Source organism: Accipiter gentilis, chromosome 22 (assembly GCF_929443795.1).
Source record: "Accipiter gentilis chromosome 22, bAccGen1.1, whole genome shotgun sequence".
Classification (NCBI taxonomy): domain Eukaryota; kingdom Metazoa; phylum Chordata; class Aves; order Accipitriformes; family Accipitridae; genus Astur; species Astur gentilis.
Window position 1 is genome coordinate 5,271,499 of NC_064901.1, and position 17,880 is coordinate 5,289,378.

Consider the following 17,880-nt stretch of genomic DNA (forward strand, 5'->3'; position numbering starts at 1 on the left):
TTTCTGCCTTTCATTAAATGGAATTTGGCTGACTAAAATTATTTTTTTGCCTTTTGGGCATTATTTTCAAAATAGGATTTCTAAAGTCAATTTCCTAATTCTGTACCTTGGAATTTAAATGGGTGTTCTGATTTTGAAAATCTAACTACACTTTTTAAGTCAAATAATTCATTAGGAGGGCAAAACAGGATTTCCAGTTGGATGCTTAAGAAAAAAATAGAGAAAAAAAACCCCAAACCACCTTCTTTTCAAGATTTTCAACACTAGGAGAAGAAAGTTTAACATGTGATCCAGTTTTAAAAAGTGCTGCTTACCCAATAACTCCTTCAAAAGCCAGTGTCTTAAAGCAGTGGTTTGCATTCTTAAAAGCATGAAGAGCCTCAGAGGATCCAGAAGGGTTCCCAGACAATATATGTCACCCTTTCAACCCTATCCCTAACACTGAATCTGGAAACTGCTGAACTGGTCTTCAACACAAATATTTATAGTCTCCCTTGCTGCTCTAATTTGTGGCTCCCAAGGACTTGCTTCTGTAGCCATGATGGCTCAAAAATTTCCTGTTCCAATTCTGTCCCTTTTATTACTCCCTCACCATGCATATTCCTGTGCCTTTGGTTTTACTAGAGAAGCTGTTTTTATTTTCCTATTGTCCAGAATGATTTTTATATACTCTAGTTGTGTAAGGGTTTCATCTGTCATATCTTAACAGCACAGTATCAATGATGAAAAAACTATTGCCAAATTCACACATTCAAAGCCATATCTTGCTCTATAAAATCTTTTTTAAAAAAATTATTATTTTAAGACCTTTTTGTTTGCATTAGGGATCCCTAGTCTTTTACAGTACTCAAGTCATGCGTTCATCATTTTTCTGCAATCAGAAAAATAAGGAATCTTTTTTCCTTTAATCACAGTTGTGATTTTTACATGATCACAGGAAAGGGAAAATAACAAATATGGTGAGCCTTAAGATAAAATGACAAGAATTGGCAACACTGTGTTTGTCAACAGGATTGAAGTGATGCTATGGCTATTGTTTTCTTTTTGTAAAGATGATCTCTTCCTTCTTTTGCTTAACTTGTGTAGCAACCGTCTAGTTTTGTTCAAGCTCGGCAGATCATTAAAACCGATGGTCTGGGCTTCCAAGGACTCAACAAAGGTCTTACTGCAACACTGGGCCGTCACGGAGTTTTTAACATGGTTTACTTTGGATTCTACTTCAACGTGAAAAACATTCTTCCAGTCAATAAAGTAAGTTCTTCATACAGTTCAATAGACAGACAGATAAGAGGTTTGGCAATTTAATTAACACTGTATTTTTCTGTACAAAGCTGTGGTATTCAGTAATAAACAGTGACTAACCTAGCTCTCTGTTTTGCAGAAATCCATAGCATTTTAATGGAAGCAAACCAAGGATTTGTACTTCTCAGTTTTTAAGCAAAGCTGAGTATAAATAAAGTAGTCATGTCTGAATTCTCATTTTTATGAATTTCCCTTTATACCATGGTAGCAATGTAAAAAGGCAGAAATTGGGATACAGGTATGTTATGCTTATGTTAGGTATGTATGCACTTCTTTGTGGTAAACTGGCTTAGAAAAGAAAAATCAGTTTCTAGAATTTCTTTCAGTATTCACAAAGTAAGGGGCTAAGCTTGTGGAGATGGCAGAGCTGCAGTACATAGGGTATTCTGGCCATGTACCAGGCCTATTTACTCAAAAGAGAGTTCAACCTAGTGCTGAAGGATGACAGGGCAGATTTATCCATATGGGAGAGAGCCAGAACAAAACAGGACTTAGAGGGTCAAGCACAGGGGCTTTATGTAGTTTGTAAGTTAAAAAAAAAAAAAAAAAAAAAGAATCTTTATAGCTGCAATTTCACTTGAAGCAATTTTATTTGATAGTCTTATATTAAAGGAAACATTTCCCTTTACAACAAAGGGAAATTTTACTAATGAAAATGTGGTAATACTGGCAACTTTCTAAATGACTGAGTGAGCAACAGCTAATGTTTTATTAATGACTCCAGTACGTTACTTACTGAACTGTGTTTTCACTAATGTGATTTTTAGATGATGACAGTTAAACAGTCACAGGTGTAATATGTAGTGATATTCATATAAGAAGCTGCAATTTACATCAAAAGGGATCAGTTTCTATTCCCAGATGAAGTAACACCTCTTTTTTTTCTGCAGTTCTGAGTAGCCTGGTATTTTTGTTGGCAACATTGTGTAAATGGAGAAAAGCTCCACTTCTTATTTGCAGATCATTACAGTAAATTGAATTGTTCAAGAGCAGCTAACCTACAAGTTTCTACAAGTTTCTTTTAGTGTAGTTAAGCATACTTTACAATGTACTTAATCACACATTCTAAAAACTCAAGGCACAAGCATAGATCGATACTAAGATGGGGTAAACAGGTTTATGTTGATCAAAAGATGAAAAAATTATAATCACTACACAGAACATTCATAATCATATGCAGGTAAGGACAAAGAGGCTTGTGTGCAACTTGTATGGAAATCCTGAAGTGTTCTTGCATAGCAATTGAAGAATAGTAACAGTATTTGGCATAAGCACGCTTTCCTAGCCTTTCAGATTAAAAAAAAAAAAGGAAACAATTATTGCGTGATTAGAAAGATTTAAAGCTTCATGCTCTAAGAGAAATTAGCACTTTGTACAGATTTTGTATGATACAGAGAATAGTTAACATCTACAACTTAGATTTATATACATCTAGAAAACGGAAGAGAAATTACTTCAGTGGTGTGAGCCAGTGGCCCAGCTGTCCTGTACATCCTATCAAAAGCAAAAGACAATTTAATCAGTGTAGGATTAGATCGTATTAACCGCAAATAAGTGGAAAGGTTTGCCTTGTGCTCGACCAGTGCAAAGTGGCTTGCACGGTGGCTTGCACAGTGGCTACATCTCCACTAGTAAATTGAGCAGCGTCACTGAAACTCAGTCATCTGTGCTGTTAAATGTTCCCTGGCACAGCTTTGGCCCAGGCCAGCCAACGCTGTTCCTGGGTACAGCTTAGGAGCTAGCGCAGACAAGGAACCATTCCTAACAGGCAGGTTTCATGCAGCCAGTCTATTTTGAATGGTAATAGCATTTAATAGGGCTAATAAAGTTAGTAGGACTCTCTAGGCCAGCTGGCACCAGTGTCATAGACAGTTCTGTACACACAGCTACAGCAAATAATTCCAATCAAACTCCCATTAAAATCAATGCAAATCTTACCCTGAATTTAATAGGGTATAGATCAGGCCTCATCTGGCTTGTGCTAGCCAGCGTTATGTCTCCGGTGTCTACGTGCATTGAACTTCACTTCAGTGACTGGAAAATGGAAGTATTCAACAATACTTTGTGATCTGTAACTTAAACCTCTTCTGTCAGTGGGCAAGTACTAGAGGCTGAGTTATCAAACCTGTACAAGGAATTTGGTAGAGGCTGTTTTGCAGTTAGTCTGAAAAATATTAGACAGTTGTAAATTTTCAAGATTTCTCACATACTTGATTTCATTACAAAACCTGGTTTGTTCACTTCGTATGTTTTGCCATAAAAGAAAATCTTAAAGTCAGTCTTGCAATATTGACAAACATATAAAAATTGTGAAATAGGAATACTACACTTTTGAAATAGTTTGGCTCTTGGCTATGTATCTGCTGTTCACCATCTGTAACGTAAGTGGAAAAATGTATGGAAATGTCCGTATAAGCCTTTTAGCTGTCAACAGTGCTAAACTGTGCATTAAATTTGCATCCCAATTAGGGATGTTTGCAGCTTATTTTGCCAAAAACAATAAACCTTTTATGTTGAGTGGTCAAATGATATAAATGACATGTGTGGGTTGTAAATGTTCGTAATGAAAAATTTTTCGCATGTTCAGTCTATTCTGCTAAACAGACCATTTACAGCCAACCTCATGCTCTGTTTACTGAAAATGGAACAAGCCAGACTTGTTTCAATTGCCACTAATGTATCAACCATAGAGCATTAACAGCTATGCATCTGCGCTAGCAATCAAATTAGTCTGCAAATTTATATCATCTCAGTTTTATGGCACCTGCTTTTATAGCACATTTCATAGGCGTCCAGCAGCTCTCGCTTTTCAATTTTTTGTCATAGGTTGGATGGTAAACATTAGTTTCATTAAAACCTTTGCTCACTACCACCTCCAAGTGGCTGTCATATTTCTTAACAATATGAAATTTCCTCACCGTCTGTTAAAAGCCCCCTTTGAAACGTGGCCAACTGCAAAACTCATTTCAAGTCAGGCACTGCCTGCCCCAGCTGCCACAGATGTGCCTCCTGTTAAAAGGACTGCTGCATCAGTCAGTGGGAGCTGAGCAGGGTGTTGATTTGTCAGAGAAAGGGCTCTCAACTTAAGAAGAGATGGGAAACTGAAATGGGCTGTTCAGCTTGGCAAATAAATAAGACAGGAGGCAACCATTTTATTATAGCTGTTTTCGGACCTATGCCAACTTAGAAGTTATATGTAGGAACAGACAGAGAAAAGGGCATGGGGTGCAACCGAGTTGAAAAAATAGTAGACCAAGGTGATTTAGGAGCAGATTGGATCAGAGTGGGAAATGGAATAACCTCAGAGCTACCATCCAAGCTCAGGTTTCAGGATGAGCTGAGAACGGAAGGAAAAAAAAAGTGGCAGTGCTGTATCCAGTGCAATCTTACAAGCCACCCATTGATGAGTACTCTCCACTGTGAGGTGTCCTGTGGCTGTTGAAATGACAGCCTGTGTTGTTTAAAGACTTCAGCTGAGACCATCATCAGCAAAAGATGTTGTATCAAAGGGGGAGAGTCTGTTGCTACCTCACCTGCTCCTGTACTGTAGTATTCCTGTAGGCAAGGCAGATACAAAGTTTAAGGAGAGGAATCTTTGATCAAAATAAAAGTGTGAAGAAGAAACACAGAAGAAAAGTTCCTTCTGTTTTCCTACAGAAATGAGGATAATGCTGAAACTGATAACCAGGTTCAACCATAGATGGCAGAGAGGCAGGCTTAAAATAGCTAGGTTCTTGCAAGACACACAAATAATCATTTGAAAGGAGGAGAGATCCTACAAGAGCATCTTATGAGTGCCCAACTGAGGGAAATTTTCAGTGAGAACTTATGCCTTATTAAACACTGAATTCCATAGGAAAAAGCCCATGTAAGCCTTAGTCTGGGCTTGTACCTTTCCAGACATCAGTATCAATCAGTCACAAGGGCTGATAGGACAGCAAACTTCTTTAGTTCTGGTATTCATGGGGCTGGTCTTTTTTTTCTGTTTCATAAATTACTGTATAACTGAGACTGAAGATGGACAGTGTAAATGAAGGTACTGGATGCAGGGATAAGCAATAAGACATACGTTCCTGGGTGCCCTTTTCTGCATAGCTAGTGTTTAAATGATGCCACGAGAAGTTGACCTGCTTGTAACCCCAACACTTCATGAACAGTCTTATCATTTGCATAGACTGACTCTATGCAGGAGAGCTGCTTGGAGTTACAGCAGAAGCCTCACCTGAGGTTGGAAGATCGATTCTGTTTTTACCAGTGTGGTTAATGGTTTTCCAGGTGGTCATTCCCCAGGAGCTACAAGAACATGCACCGAATAGCGAACGACAGGAACACTAGGTACCCTCTCTTGAGCAAACCTGGGAGTCATTGATATAGGCAGCTATGGGACTCACAGAGAAGACGGACAAGAAATTTGTGGGGACCTAAAGAAATTGGGCAGGAGTTTCTTTTGCCTTTTTGGTGGTCTGCTTTCAACAGTCTAATAATAATCTACAAAAATGGTGATGAATAAGATGAACAAGTAAAGAGGTATCTGGTATTTCTCCTACTGACTGTACTGACTGAGTCTCCAGAATTCTGTATATTTTGTATTTGGTGACCACCAAAATTTGTTGTCTCTTGGGTTTTTATTTACATCGAAAGTTCTTTGGTTCCCTTTTGTTTTAGGACTAAATGAAGTCCTAGCCTTACCCAATGAGTCCAAAAGGAGTAAATAATAGATAATAATGCTACTTACAAATCTGGAGTAAGATTAATAACTTTATCAGGAAACTGTATTGTGAGAAAAACAAATCACTGAGAGGACTGCAGACTCTTTGAAAATGTATACCCTGTACAGCAGACAACCATGTCACTCTGGAGACTGTCCAGGACATTTATCCTAGTGGCTGTCGTTCATCTTCTTATGCTGTCAGACATCTGACAGGTGGATTTGAAAAACTTAAATGTCTGCTGCGATGAGATTGCACTCAAGGAGGAATCCGAGATAATACCAGTGTGAAAAAGTACATTTAATTCAAACAAAGTGCAGCTGTGACTATGCATTTTGGAGTGCCTTTCCTGGTCATCAATATGTTTATTGTAGTTATAATTTCAGCATTTCCTATGCCTTTTGACAAAGATCAGACCATCATTGTACTAATCAGACAGTAAGCTTTAGTTTACAATAAGGAGTTTACTATGTAAATGCATGAGATGGACAGAAGTTAAGGGTCAATAAAACTATGAAGCTGCTCATTAAGCCGTGGTCAAATCTTGATTAAGTCACAAACAAAAACTCTGAATATTCTTTAAAAGAATCAAAGCATAATGTTATCGCAACAGTAATAAGACTCACTTTCATGTTTTCATTTTCATCCTTTCTGGAGCCTTGCAATGAGTCTACATAATTTTCTCCTCCTTACTGCTGATTTCTGCTGGGAGTTTACATGCCTCCAAATCATCTGATCACATCTGTACCAGCCTCTCCCTCTCTAAAAGCAGAATTTGACAGCCTTTCTTCCCAGCTCTCCTCTAGGACTCAGCATGAAGATCCAGACCCTATCTCTCCTCTGGGTTCTGGCTCCGTGTCTGTGTTGAAAGCAACTCATTTGAGTTTTTCATCTGTTCCTTGTTGCTTTCCTGAGAGCTATCTCCCACCTTGCCTCTGAATATACCTTTTCCCCTCTGTCTTGGAAGCTCCCCTTCCTCAGACTCATGTGTTCCTTTCTTCCACTGTCTGTTGCCAAAGGAAGCTCCTTTTAGTGGTTAAAACCAATTATCAGGCTGGCTAAAGCAGTTCCTTACAGCCTGTTTTGCTGCCAAACACTTGGTAATAGTCAATGTAGCCTAGGTCAGGTCTTGTGGCACCTCTTAGCTTGCCATAGGAGGTCCTATGCTACTTGACCTTGGCCAAAAGGGCCAAGAAGCAACTCTACTCCTTATTCCTGGCCTATCTCCCTCTTCAGTCCTGTAATTCCTAGGTGTATCAGGCAGAACCAGAGTTGGCCAAACCAAAGCCTTGCCTTTTAAAGTCTCCCTTGTCACACACAGGGAGGTGCAATGTACAGCATACAGTGCAGAGCCTCGCAGCAACATTCCTGGCGTCTCTGCTGACCCGGTATGTAACCTTGAGCAAATGTATTTAAATTTAGTGGTCATTTCAAATAACTTTTGGCCCTTTTGTGCCAAGTGTAACTCATCTGTAAAGCTAATATTATGACTAACTTTTTCAAAAGAGTTTAAGAAACTTAATGTGAATATTCCACTCTAAGTATTAGTTTTGGGCTAACTTCAGTAGACTTCTTTGCAATTCCCAACTTCAAATTTTGTTCTATTATTATTATTTATTCTTCATGCAAAATGTCAGCAATTGGCATTCCCCTTATCCAGTAAGCATTAGTCTTTTATAGTGAACTTATCTACAAGGTGCTTAGAAGTACTAAAACGTATTTATAAAAGTACTCTTTCTCATAAGATACATACCTCCAGCAACTGGGGGGGGGGGGGGGGGAAGTGAAAAGATCTCAAGACAAACATCCAAATATTGAAGCAAACAAACTTCTAAAAATAGCTTCAGTTAGACAAATTAATATTTATTGATCTTTTTCTTGTATTGATTTTTTTTTTTGCTTGAAAATAGGGTTAAATTACAAGTTTCTTTGCAACGCATTCTGCCACTTTTACTCAGACTGAACAGGACCTCACAAGGGAAAAACAAGTAGTATTCCTGAGTGTCTCCACGGTCAGGTTTCCAAACACTATTATGCATGTCGGTGGACTGTCCACATTATCTATTTCTGCTTACTTCAAACAACCTACCTTAGGGACTTTGAGCGGTTCCTTTGAAGGTACCTACTTCTCTCCACTTCATATGCGAGTTTGGTCCTACCGAACCCTTCAAAGTCCTACCTTTGAACCCTTGGATTGCACCTAAGATGGGTGTCTAAATCAGTACAAGTATATCTACTATGGTGAGTCATTATCTATCCTAAAACGATTTTTCAGTTATTCTGAAAAAAGGAAATTAACTTTTAATGAAATTAAAAGCATACACGCCTTTACCAAAGGGTTATTTCATTGCTGGATTAATATCTCTGCTGCTTAGTGAATTAAGTGATCTTCCTTCAGTACGGAAGAAGATAGTCTGGAAGCTTTTGACTGAAATCAAAGATTTAAACGGAAGTGTTGACAAAGTGCCCAACAAATAAACAAGTGAATGAAGTAGTAGGGAAAGGAAAGCCTGAGGCTTTGGAGACTGAAACTGATAAATTAAAACTGTCTCCAGCGGGTGACACTCTTGTACATGGGTGAAACTCTTGTACATGGGTGTGTATGTGCTGGATTTAGGGCTAGAGTTTTCTGTTGCTAGAAATTATGGAATATAAAAGAAGGAATTAAGCAGCATATGATTCAGGAGGAACTTATGGAGTCTCCACTTATTTAAAAATGTTATGCTAGGAGTAATGAAGTATAAAAAGCAGTGACATAACATCTCAAAATCTTCCTCCCAAACAAAGCAGGGAAATCCAGAAGGACTTGGATAGATACGGTGTTTATTAGTGGTGCCTGCTTCTCTCTTTAATTTTAATGACTGCTGGTGCTCACAGGGCAGGGACTCGGGTGTACAGGAAATGTTGTGAAGAGTGTGGTAAAAAGGTGAGATGATCACAGATTACGTTATCCAACAACAGCAAAGTTATTCCATTGTGAATAAGCAAACTGGTATTTCACTTCCTTGTGGTACACTGTACTGTGGTGTGGCACAATCTAAAATCAAGTTCCTGTTCTGTATGTTCTGCTCATACTACATAAAAATCATCTTTGTTTAAAACCAGAATTCATATATGTTTTTCCTCCAGTTCTGTCGTTTATGAAAGCAAAAGGAGCTTGTCAGAATCTTTTTTTTTCTAATGTACGACATATGAAATATGCAGTGAACTGCATGGTGCAGAAGTTAGTGACGATAACCTGATGATAACTGCCACTGCTAGCCAGTTGCAGTGTTAGCACTAGACAGATTCTTTATCCTTATGTCTCCTTTCACAGGATCCTAGACTGTTAGGAATATTTGGGCATTGTCCATGGGGCAGGAAAAGGGCAGATTTTGGTGTAAAAAGAATGACACTGCTTCCTGACAGCACCAACTTGCACCTACCTGATAGACAGCCAATGTTCCTCTGTCCATGTAAGCGTTGTAGAGAGAGGCATAAATTATGTTTGGAAATCTCTCTTTTCAACTGGAGGCATTAGCACAGTAAAATGCCACTAAGCTATGCTTTTAGAAAAAATAACTTTTTAATTATTTTTCACAGCTAAATTTATTTTGAATCTGTTATACAAATGAAATGACCCAGATATTACAGTGATGAATGCCATAGAAAAACTCTTTCCCATGAGATATATAATAAAAAAACAAGTTACATAGCAAAGCTACTGTATACCATAGCACATTTGGTTAGCGTCCAGTTTTGTGAATAGGCAAAATGCTGCCTTTCAACTTTTTTTTTGTGTCACAAATACTGGAATAGAAATAAAGCAATTTGTTTTAATTTCCCTTTACTTGTGTTAGTGCAGTGTCAGGTTTTAATAGATGCTCAGTTGATTGGACACCTACTGTATCCTATACCCTGTGGCACACTCAATCATAAAGCAGGCAACACTAGCATTGGGAATTCACCAAAATATGAGAATGTTCAATCATTCAAATATAAAGGATTTGTCAGGAGTGGCAAGGCTTGCAATTCAATGTTTAACAAGTAAATATTTTTGCCTGACATATGTTGCCTAGCCCAGAGGGCAGCCCACTGTGCTTGGCACCATGGAAGAAAGTGTCCTTGTGCCAAATTGTGTGACAAAAATACTTCAGACCATTCTGGACTATGAAAAGTCAACAGAGCAGTGGTAGCCTCCTGGCTGCAGCCTGGTTTGAGGAGGTTAGCACAATCTGGAATAGTACTTAGCTCTCAGGTGTGGGTATAATCATACGCCTGCTGCCTGGAGGTGGGTAGGCAGGCAGCGTGCTGCAATGGGGCTGCCATACTGTTGCCCCTTGAGCTTCAAAAAGGGTCCTTTTTTTCTTCTCTAGATACCAGAAAGATTGGCTTTACTTAACTTGCATTTAAACCACTATCAGTGTGTACCGAAAAAAACAGAAATTTGTTGCTAAGCTTTTTGCTAAGAAAGTCTTATGATTCTTTATGTGCCGCAAGCCATTCTAATTTTTAAATTTTAAAAGGTATTACCAGTATGTTTCATGTTTTGTGAAATCAAGGTGTTGAGTTTCTGCAAGTAATAAAAAGCCCTGTTGATTTTGATATTTCTCTCTAAACACCTGTATGGACTTCGTCCAGTGCATATTATGGAAGTTTTAATTTATGGTTCTTGTTGCTAATCTGGAAAGGAAAACTTCTTCATTGTTTCCTTCTTCAGTCACAAATGTACAGGTTTAGGAAACAAAGAACTGTTTCATTTTAATATCGTGCTGATGTTATAACATGGCAAGATCTTTTGTTATTTTACTGATGGATTTCTATAATCAAAGTACCTTCATGAAAAAAAATGGAACTGCATACACAGAGTCTGATATAGCAAAAAAGTGTCCTTGCTGTTGAAGACCAATAGCAAAAAAATTATGTGCATAGTAAATGCCCTGGAACACACTTGCCTGTGACTTCCACTACTTAAAGAAATAGGATTAAACTTGCTTCAGGAGACTTTGACTCCCAGATAAACTCTGGGTTCTTTGATGTCACAGAAAACGCCAAGGTAGGAGGTCTTTCTAAAAGATCAAATAAAACCCAGTTGCACGGTGAACTGTGAGTGAGCAAAGAAGTTTTTAGATGCACTTCTAACCTGCTTCTAACTTTTACCGTGACTATATAGTAGGGTTCAGAAACAATCTGTTGTAAATTCTTCAGCCAATTAGCTGAGTGAGTTACCACCATTTATAATGCGCAGAACGTGGAGGCTCTTTTGCAGTTGCACCGAGTTGGATTGTTAATAACAGGAAGCCAGCACTTCTCAGTACAGTGGATCAGCTACATGTGAAAATAAATGTAAAAAACCTGGAGGGGAATGGCAGCAGACTGAGATTAGCCTTTATTTAATTTAGCATTTGGGGGTCCAACACACAAATGAGCGTTTTAGTAGGCTTCATGGTGGAAGTTGCTGTCATTTGTAAAATATTCTGGCCAATTAGCTAATAGTGTGCTTGGATTTCTCCTGTTTTGATACAGTAATACTAAGTACATTGTGAAGCCCAATTATACAAATCATCCCCATATGCCATACCAGTCTTTCTTTATGAACTGTGTTTATAAATCCTGTGTGAGGAAATGTGTACTTCAGCAATTTAGACCATGTGTAAAAACATAGCCAATAGGATTGTCAAGAAAACAAGTTCCAGCATAGGAAATCCTAATGTGTTCCGCTAAAATAACACGAGTGTGTTGTGTTGTGTGTGTTTTCTGATTAAATACATATTACTTTATGGTGCTTAACCTGCATAGGTCCTTCCGTTTCCCTTTTTATTCTTTCTTTCTCTCTTTTTTTGTAGGATCCAAATTTGGAGTTTTTGAGGAAATTTGGAATTGGGCTAGTCTCAGGAACAATAGCCTCAATTATTAACATTCCTTTTGATGTTGCAAAAAGTAGGATTCAAGGACCACAGCCAGTTCCTGGAGAGATCAAGTACAGAACCTGTTTTAAAACTATGGCAACAGTCTATAAAGAGGAAGGGTAAAACATTCTTATTTTAATAAATGTCCAGACCTCTGTTTTAGTTCATATGGGTCCATAAAACCATGTTGTTATATTTCAGATTTGACGAGGACCATTAAGCCACCCTGAACTCACGTATCAAAAGAGCACAATGTCACATTTTGAAAATGTATTTTAGAATTACAAGGAGATATCCTCCTACTCCATGTGAACTTTTACAAAAGACTTACAAGATGATTATTAGATTGTCAAAATTTATGTTCCACAAATAAATGCTTTGTATATCTTGTGTAATTTTTTCAACTTTTCATTTTGTACAAGAAAAATATCAACAGAAAACAGAATATTTCCCAACTTAATCTAATTGTAATTATACAGAGCTCTGTACCTTCAAAATGACTGCTGAAATAATTAAACGGGGGGCAGATCCTTGTGGCAATAACATTTTCCAACTTTTTAAAATATTTCTCAAGTGGGGACTGAGTTGTAGCTTTGATATTCAATTATAGCAGTCATTTTGTTCATGTATACAGCTGTTGTTAACAGACTTGTCTTGAAAGTAAAACCATCTCACTGATTAAAGTCATGTTTCTGATTGGCTAAACTCACAACATTGCTTTTGTGACTGAACATTGATTAACTTTTTCTCTTCATCTGATTTGCCTCTGTAACATGTTAAAATCCAGAGACAGCCTGCTATTGAACATGTGTAATTTCAAATAATTGCTTCTAAATGCTCTGCCAGCATTTTAACAAACACATGCTAAAATTCCATTCTTCTTTTAGCGCAAGAATATTGTTTGAAATGTTTTGTTTGTTTTTCTTCTGCTACAGATTTCTGGCTCTGTACAAAGGCTTGGTTCCCAAGATCATGAGGCTTGGTCCAGGTAATTTTCCCTCTGTCATTTCTATATTGCTTTTGTTCTTGCTTTTTCTTTCTGGTTTTCAGTTTCTTGACAAAGTGTAGTAAGCATCGGTCAAATGAATGAAACAGTGTATCAGAAATCATCAAAATCTCTTTCATCTTCAAATGATTTTTTTTATAATAACATAATCTCACAGTATCATAGATGGATTTGGCTAAATATGTGTCGAAAACAATCATTTACACGTACACATCAGAGGATTGCAGATCCAAGTAACTGCTGGTTTGTGCAATTGCTTTATTTGTGAACAAGCCAAAGTGCATCCATGCAAATGCCAGAACTGTAAAACCTTTGGAAGTGTTTCTTAAAGCTTCCTATCCCTTCCACTGTGATTTTTCGGTTTCACTAGGATTATTCTGTACTCATGTAAAGTCACCTTAAAATGCAGGTTAGAACCTCTCCGGTATAAATGCTCTCAACTAGTCGAAGCATAGCTCAGGCACATCAAATTCCAGTTGCTTTCTTCTCCTGTGCTCTGCGGGGGCTGTAAAGAACAGACACTAAAAGGCCGATAGCATGAGCTGGGAAGAGACTTGCATGGCCCTAGAAGACTAAGAGGACAAGGATAGCTTAAAACTGGGTTTGTTGATTGACCCCTTCTCACTAGTTGTTACACCAAATGCAGGAGCACAGTGGTTGAGAGCTAGATCTTCTTCGACTTTTAGGCTATTTTTCCCTGACTGGTTTTGATTAATCATGAAAGCAAAGCTCTGGGCCCTTAGACTTTGCCAGCCCACAGAGGCAGTCTGTGTCAAAAAGAGCAGAAGCCCCAATTTGAACAGTATCCCATTCCCATGAAATTTTATTTCCAATTGTGCAAGGTGGTTTAATAGGCAAGAACACACATGGTTAAAAGCAAGTAGGTACAGAGTCTGTTCTGCAGTATAAAGGAGGCATTAGGTTTGTCTGTAAATGTTTGCATATCCAATCCGTCTGGCTAAGTGCTAGACCATGCCTGGTTGCTGTGCAGGGTAAAGGAAGAAGGTGGGGAGGGGAAACAAGGCAGCTAGGCGTAACTCTGGACCCTCTTCCCTCATACTCCGAAGATGCTAGACTACACACAGGACAAAAAGAAGGCAGGGTTTTGATTCCCCAGTAGGCGTTAGCGCAGCAGATTTTGGAATAAAATTGTCCATCTTACAAACAACTATGAGTTCTGGCCCAGATCCAGCAAGTCAGTTACGTGTGCACTTCATTTTAAACGCTTTTGTAGTCCCATTGACTAACACGTAGATTTGGCTTTCTGATGAAACAATAATGCTATCTTTATTGTGACTGGAAAAGTAATTCCTTCTTTCAACACATGAACGCTTTCAGGAAAAGAGATACAGAAACACATCACACAGTATGAGAATTGGAATCAGCCTTGATTTGAGTTCAAATCACATCTTAGACATTGTGTCTATGATTTGTTTGTTGGTCGAAGCCTTTTGCAAACTTTTGCTCTGTCTAGCTGTCTGTGAGTTGCTGTTCATAGAGGATTGCAAGTCTGATGCTGGTTCGTTAGGATAAATAACATGGGAAAACTCATGTGGTAGTTCTGTGTGCCTGGTTGTCTGAGCCTATCCATCTACCTAGAAAGGACAGCCCAGTTCAGCAGAAGACTTGTTAGAAGTGCCACTCCAACCCGCTCCCTGAGTCAACAGGCAAAGGCAAAGGGACGAAAACCTTTGTGCCCCAGTGCTGGCACCCACAAGTACCACATTGTGACACACTTTTACTCCTGCAGCCTGGAATCTGATTCTCTTTCCCCAACTTCTCCAACCAGAAGCTTCTTTATATGCTTAGCTATATATATACACCTTCTGAAATGTTCCCTTCTTTAGCTCATACAGTAATTACAGACGGGTTACAGAAGGGCTTTACTGTGGCTTCACTAACAGTAAAGATACGGCATTCAAGCTGGGATTTTATACTGCTCTCAGTTCTAGCAAATAATGGCATTTCATCAGATCAAAACTTTGCCTGTGGATTCATAGCCCGGTAGAGGCACAGGAAGATTACACGCATTTCAATGCTGTGATCTTCTGCTTTAGACATAGTAAACTAACAGCTGAAAGTCTTTCTTGAATCTTAGCTGGAAGCATTTTCATCCCCCTGGTGATGAATTTTTGTCATTCCACCACTCAAGTTGCTCTTTCATGGCCAAATCTAACTCTAAACAAACACACAAATATACACATATTCAGATTAAAAGCGTCACTTGTAAAAGAACAAAGAAAAATATTAATCTTGAAAAAATGTTAGGAAAAATCACACTGAGGGTGATTTTGATTTAATATACAAGCTTTTCACATCAACTTTATGGTCTAACATTAAGTAAAATTGGTATGGTTTAAGAATTGGTAAATTTTTAATGAAGTAGGGAATTAGTGGAATTATTCATTTTGCAAATAAGGCTTTGCCATATCCTGGTTTAGAATACACACTATAAATGCGCTACAAAATCTTGAAAATACTGAATTTTATATGTAGTAAAATAATATCTTTTCTTACAGGTGGTGCAGTGATGCTTTTGGTTTATGAATACATTTATGCATGGCTTCAGGACAGAGTTGATCACAAGTAGCACTTCTGAACAATGTACTCTTTAAAATTATATGCATTCTAAAATACACTTTAATAAAGAAAAAGTGATTCTCACCCTTTATGGTGCTAACGCCCACAGATTACACTGATGTTAATACGGTTCAAAACAAATTTGGTCTTCAGGTCCTGATCCAAGAAAACGTTTAAGCCCATGCTTTTCTGTAAGTGCATAAGTAAATAGCACAGTTGATATTTGTAATTATTTTACTGGATCAAGAGAAAATATAAAGGAGACATAGGAACAAGTTAGTTTTTCAAGGACAAAGTGACAATTCTGGACTCTGAATTATACTATGTAGTCAATACACTTTTTAAAAAATTTCAGCTGAAAAGGCAAGATAATAATTTTCAGGGGATTTTGAAGAAAAAAATGGAATAATCCTGTGGGGCCAGGTACTAAGCTAGTGTAAACTGACAACTCCATTGACTCCAGGTTAAGAACATGACCCATACTCTGCAAACTCTTGTGTCAATCTTGGGTCCAGTTTCAATTCAGTTCAGTATGATTTCAATATTGATAGAAGAGCTTCTGAAGTTGTTGAGAGTTAGGATAGAAAAAGGACAGCATGACTAGCCACAGCCTTAAAAACATAGATACTGTTAAATGTTCTACTCGTTCTCAGCCATATATGTCATATAAATCTCGCTCAGGTCACAGAAGATACTGAAAATAATTAGTCTGAATCAAGTACATAAAAGTGCAAAACAACTGTGGGATTCGTAGAAGAAATGAGTAAATAAATTAACAAAAAAATTACTTTTAGGCATATGAGATTTTGCTGTGAATTTTTTATCTGCCTTCATACATTATTGCTTCAAGAGCTGTCCTGTGATAAAAATGTTCAATGCACCTTAACTGCCCTTTTACCCTTTCATTACCACCACGAGATGGAGAAACAATGTTCTAGACTGATAGCACATATGCAGTCATAGTTAGCTACCCATGCACCTCAGAGAAATGCACCTTTCTATAGATAAAAAAGGTTGCTCTAAAGCTAAAATTTTTGCATTTCCCAGTCACTGTAAATATAAATAGTATTTCAGTGATGTACTCCTGTCTTTACTAGCCATTCTAACTAGCTCTGTGGTATGCGATAATTTCTGCTGTGCTGAGTGAAGACAGTTTCAGGTCATGCAGTTGTGCCACTCTACAGTTTCAAGAACTCTTTAAATAACTTAAAATTACACATTATTCTGTTATAAAAATGTTCCATCATGTAAACTTGGTTTATTGTCAAAGGAATGCACATCTTGCAATTGCTGAAAGTGTCTATCACCCCATCTTACATTCACAGTTACCTCTAAATGTTCTTCCTCTTAAGGAGATACAAACCTTTTTCCCAGCAATCCTAAAGAAATACCTTTCCAGACTGTTACTTGAAAATGACAGTTCACATGTGAAGTCTCATCTCGTGAGTGGTTTTAATGCATTAGAAAAGCAACAAAAAGCTAAAAATAGAAATGCATTCTTAGCGCTTTCAAGGATGCTTGTACTGACATGCTCAATAAACCTCTCTATTGTCTAAATCTGACAACAGCAAATTCTCATACCTATGCTACTTCATAGCTAAAATCAATAAAATTAGCTCTGTTACAGTTTATAACTTTAAGGCAAGTGTTCCTTATTGCATTTTGTTATCAGTACTTAGCCAAAGAGAAGACACTACTAAGACAATTTTGAAAATTAAAAGCAAAATGCTTTATAATTAGTCTTTTATTAATTTAGAGCATTGAAAATATAAAAATAAAAAGCTTTAAACATACTGTATATACATATATAGCCTTCGGTTTTACATCCTTTCCAACATGATTTTTCCGGTTAATAGCTCAGCCTGATCTTTGATAAGAAGAGAACCATCAGAAAGCAGAAAAAACAGCATTGTTTTAGAAAACAAACCCATGAATGTGCCAGCCCAATCCCCCATCACTCCTGGTGTAATATGGGGTCTGATGCAGTTCTACACTGGAGGCCTTCTGTACTGGGACCATACAAACATAGTGGGGCTGTCATAGAAGGGAGTGTTAGGCTTCACTGATTTCTTTGAAAACATTTGACACTCTGGGAACGGAGGGTAGGCTTTTCAGATGAAGAACGTAAATTCTACACTCACATATACTGCATATTTCCCAAATTAATCCATTCACCTCAGTGGGTTCACTCCAGATTTATAACCCTGTACCTGACAGCAGCAGGTGACAGTTGTTTATTTTAAAAAAAAAAAGAAACCAAAACCAAAAACAAATCCCTTTCCTCCTTTGTTTATTGTACAGTTGCTTAAAGTTGTGTGGCTAATAAGCTAATGTTGTCTTTTTCAGTTTACCCATGAGCATAGGCAGGGAAAAAATTCCTTGGGCAAAGGATTAT

General features: G+C 37.8%; 1 protein-coding gene across 3 annotated transcripts in view; it reads left to right on the forward strand.

Annotated features, from left to right (window-relative positions):
- Positions 1–17,278, forward strand: part of SLC25A21 (solute carrier family 25 member 21) — a 265,040-nt gene extending 247,762 nt beyond the window's left edge. For 2 of the 3 annotated variants that reach the window (XM_049825958.1, XM_049825957.1), the window contains exons 7-10: positions 1,087–1,251; positions 11,837–12,018; positions 12,835–12,887; positions 15,425–17,278. In XM_049825958.1, the coding sequence (XP_049681915.1) occupies positions 1,087–1,251; positions 11,837–12,018; positions 12,835–12,887; positions 15,425–15,495 (471 nt within the window). In that variant the 3' untranslated portion in view covers positions 15,496–17,278. Of the gene's footprint in view, positions 1–1,086; positions 1,252–5,577; positions 5,860–11,836; positions 12,019–12,834; positions 12,888–15,424 lie in introns of those variants that run through there. The other variant, XM_049825959.1, reaches the window with a different exon arrangement.
- The last annotated feature ends 602 nt before the right edge of the window (positions 17,279–17,880 follow it).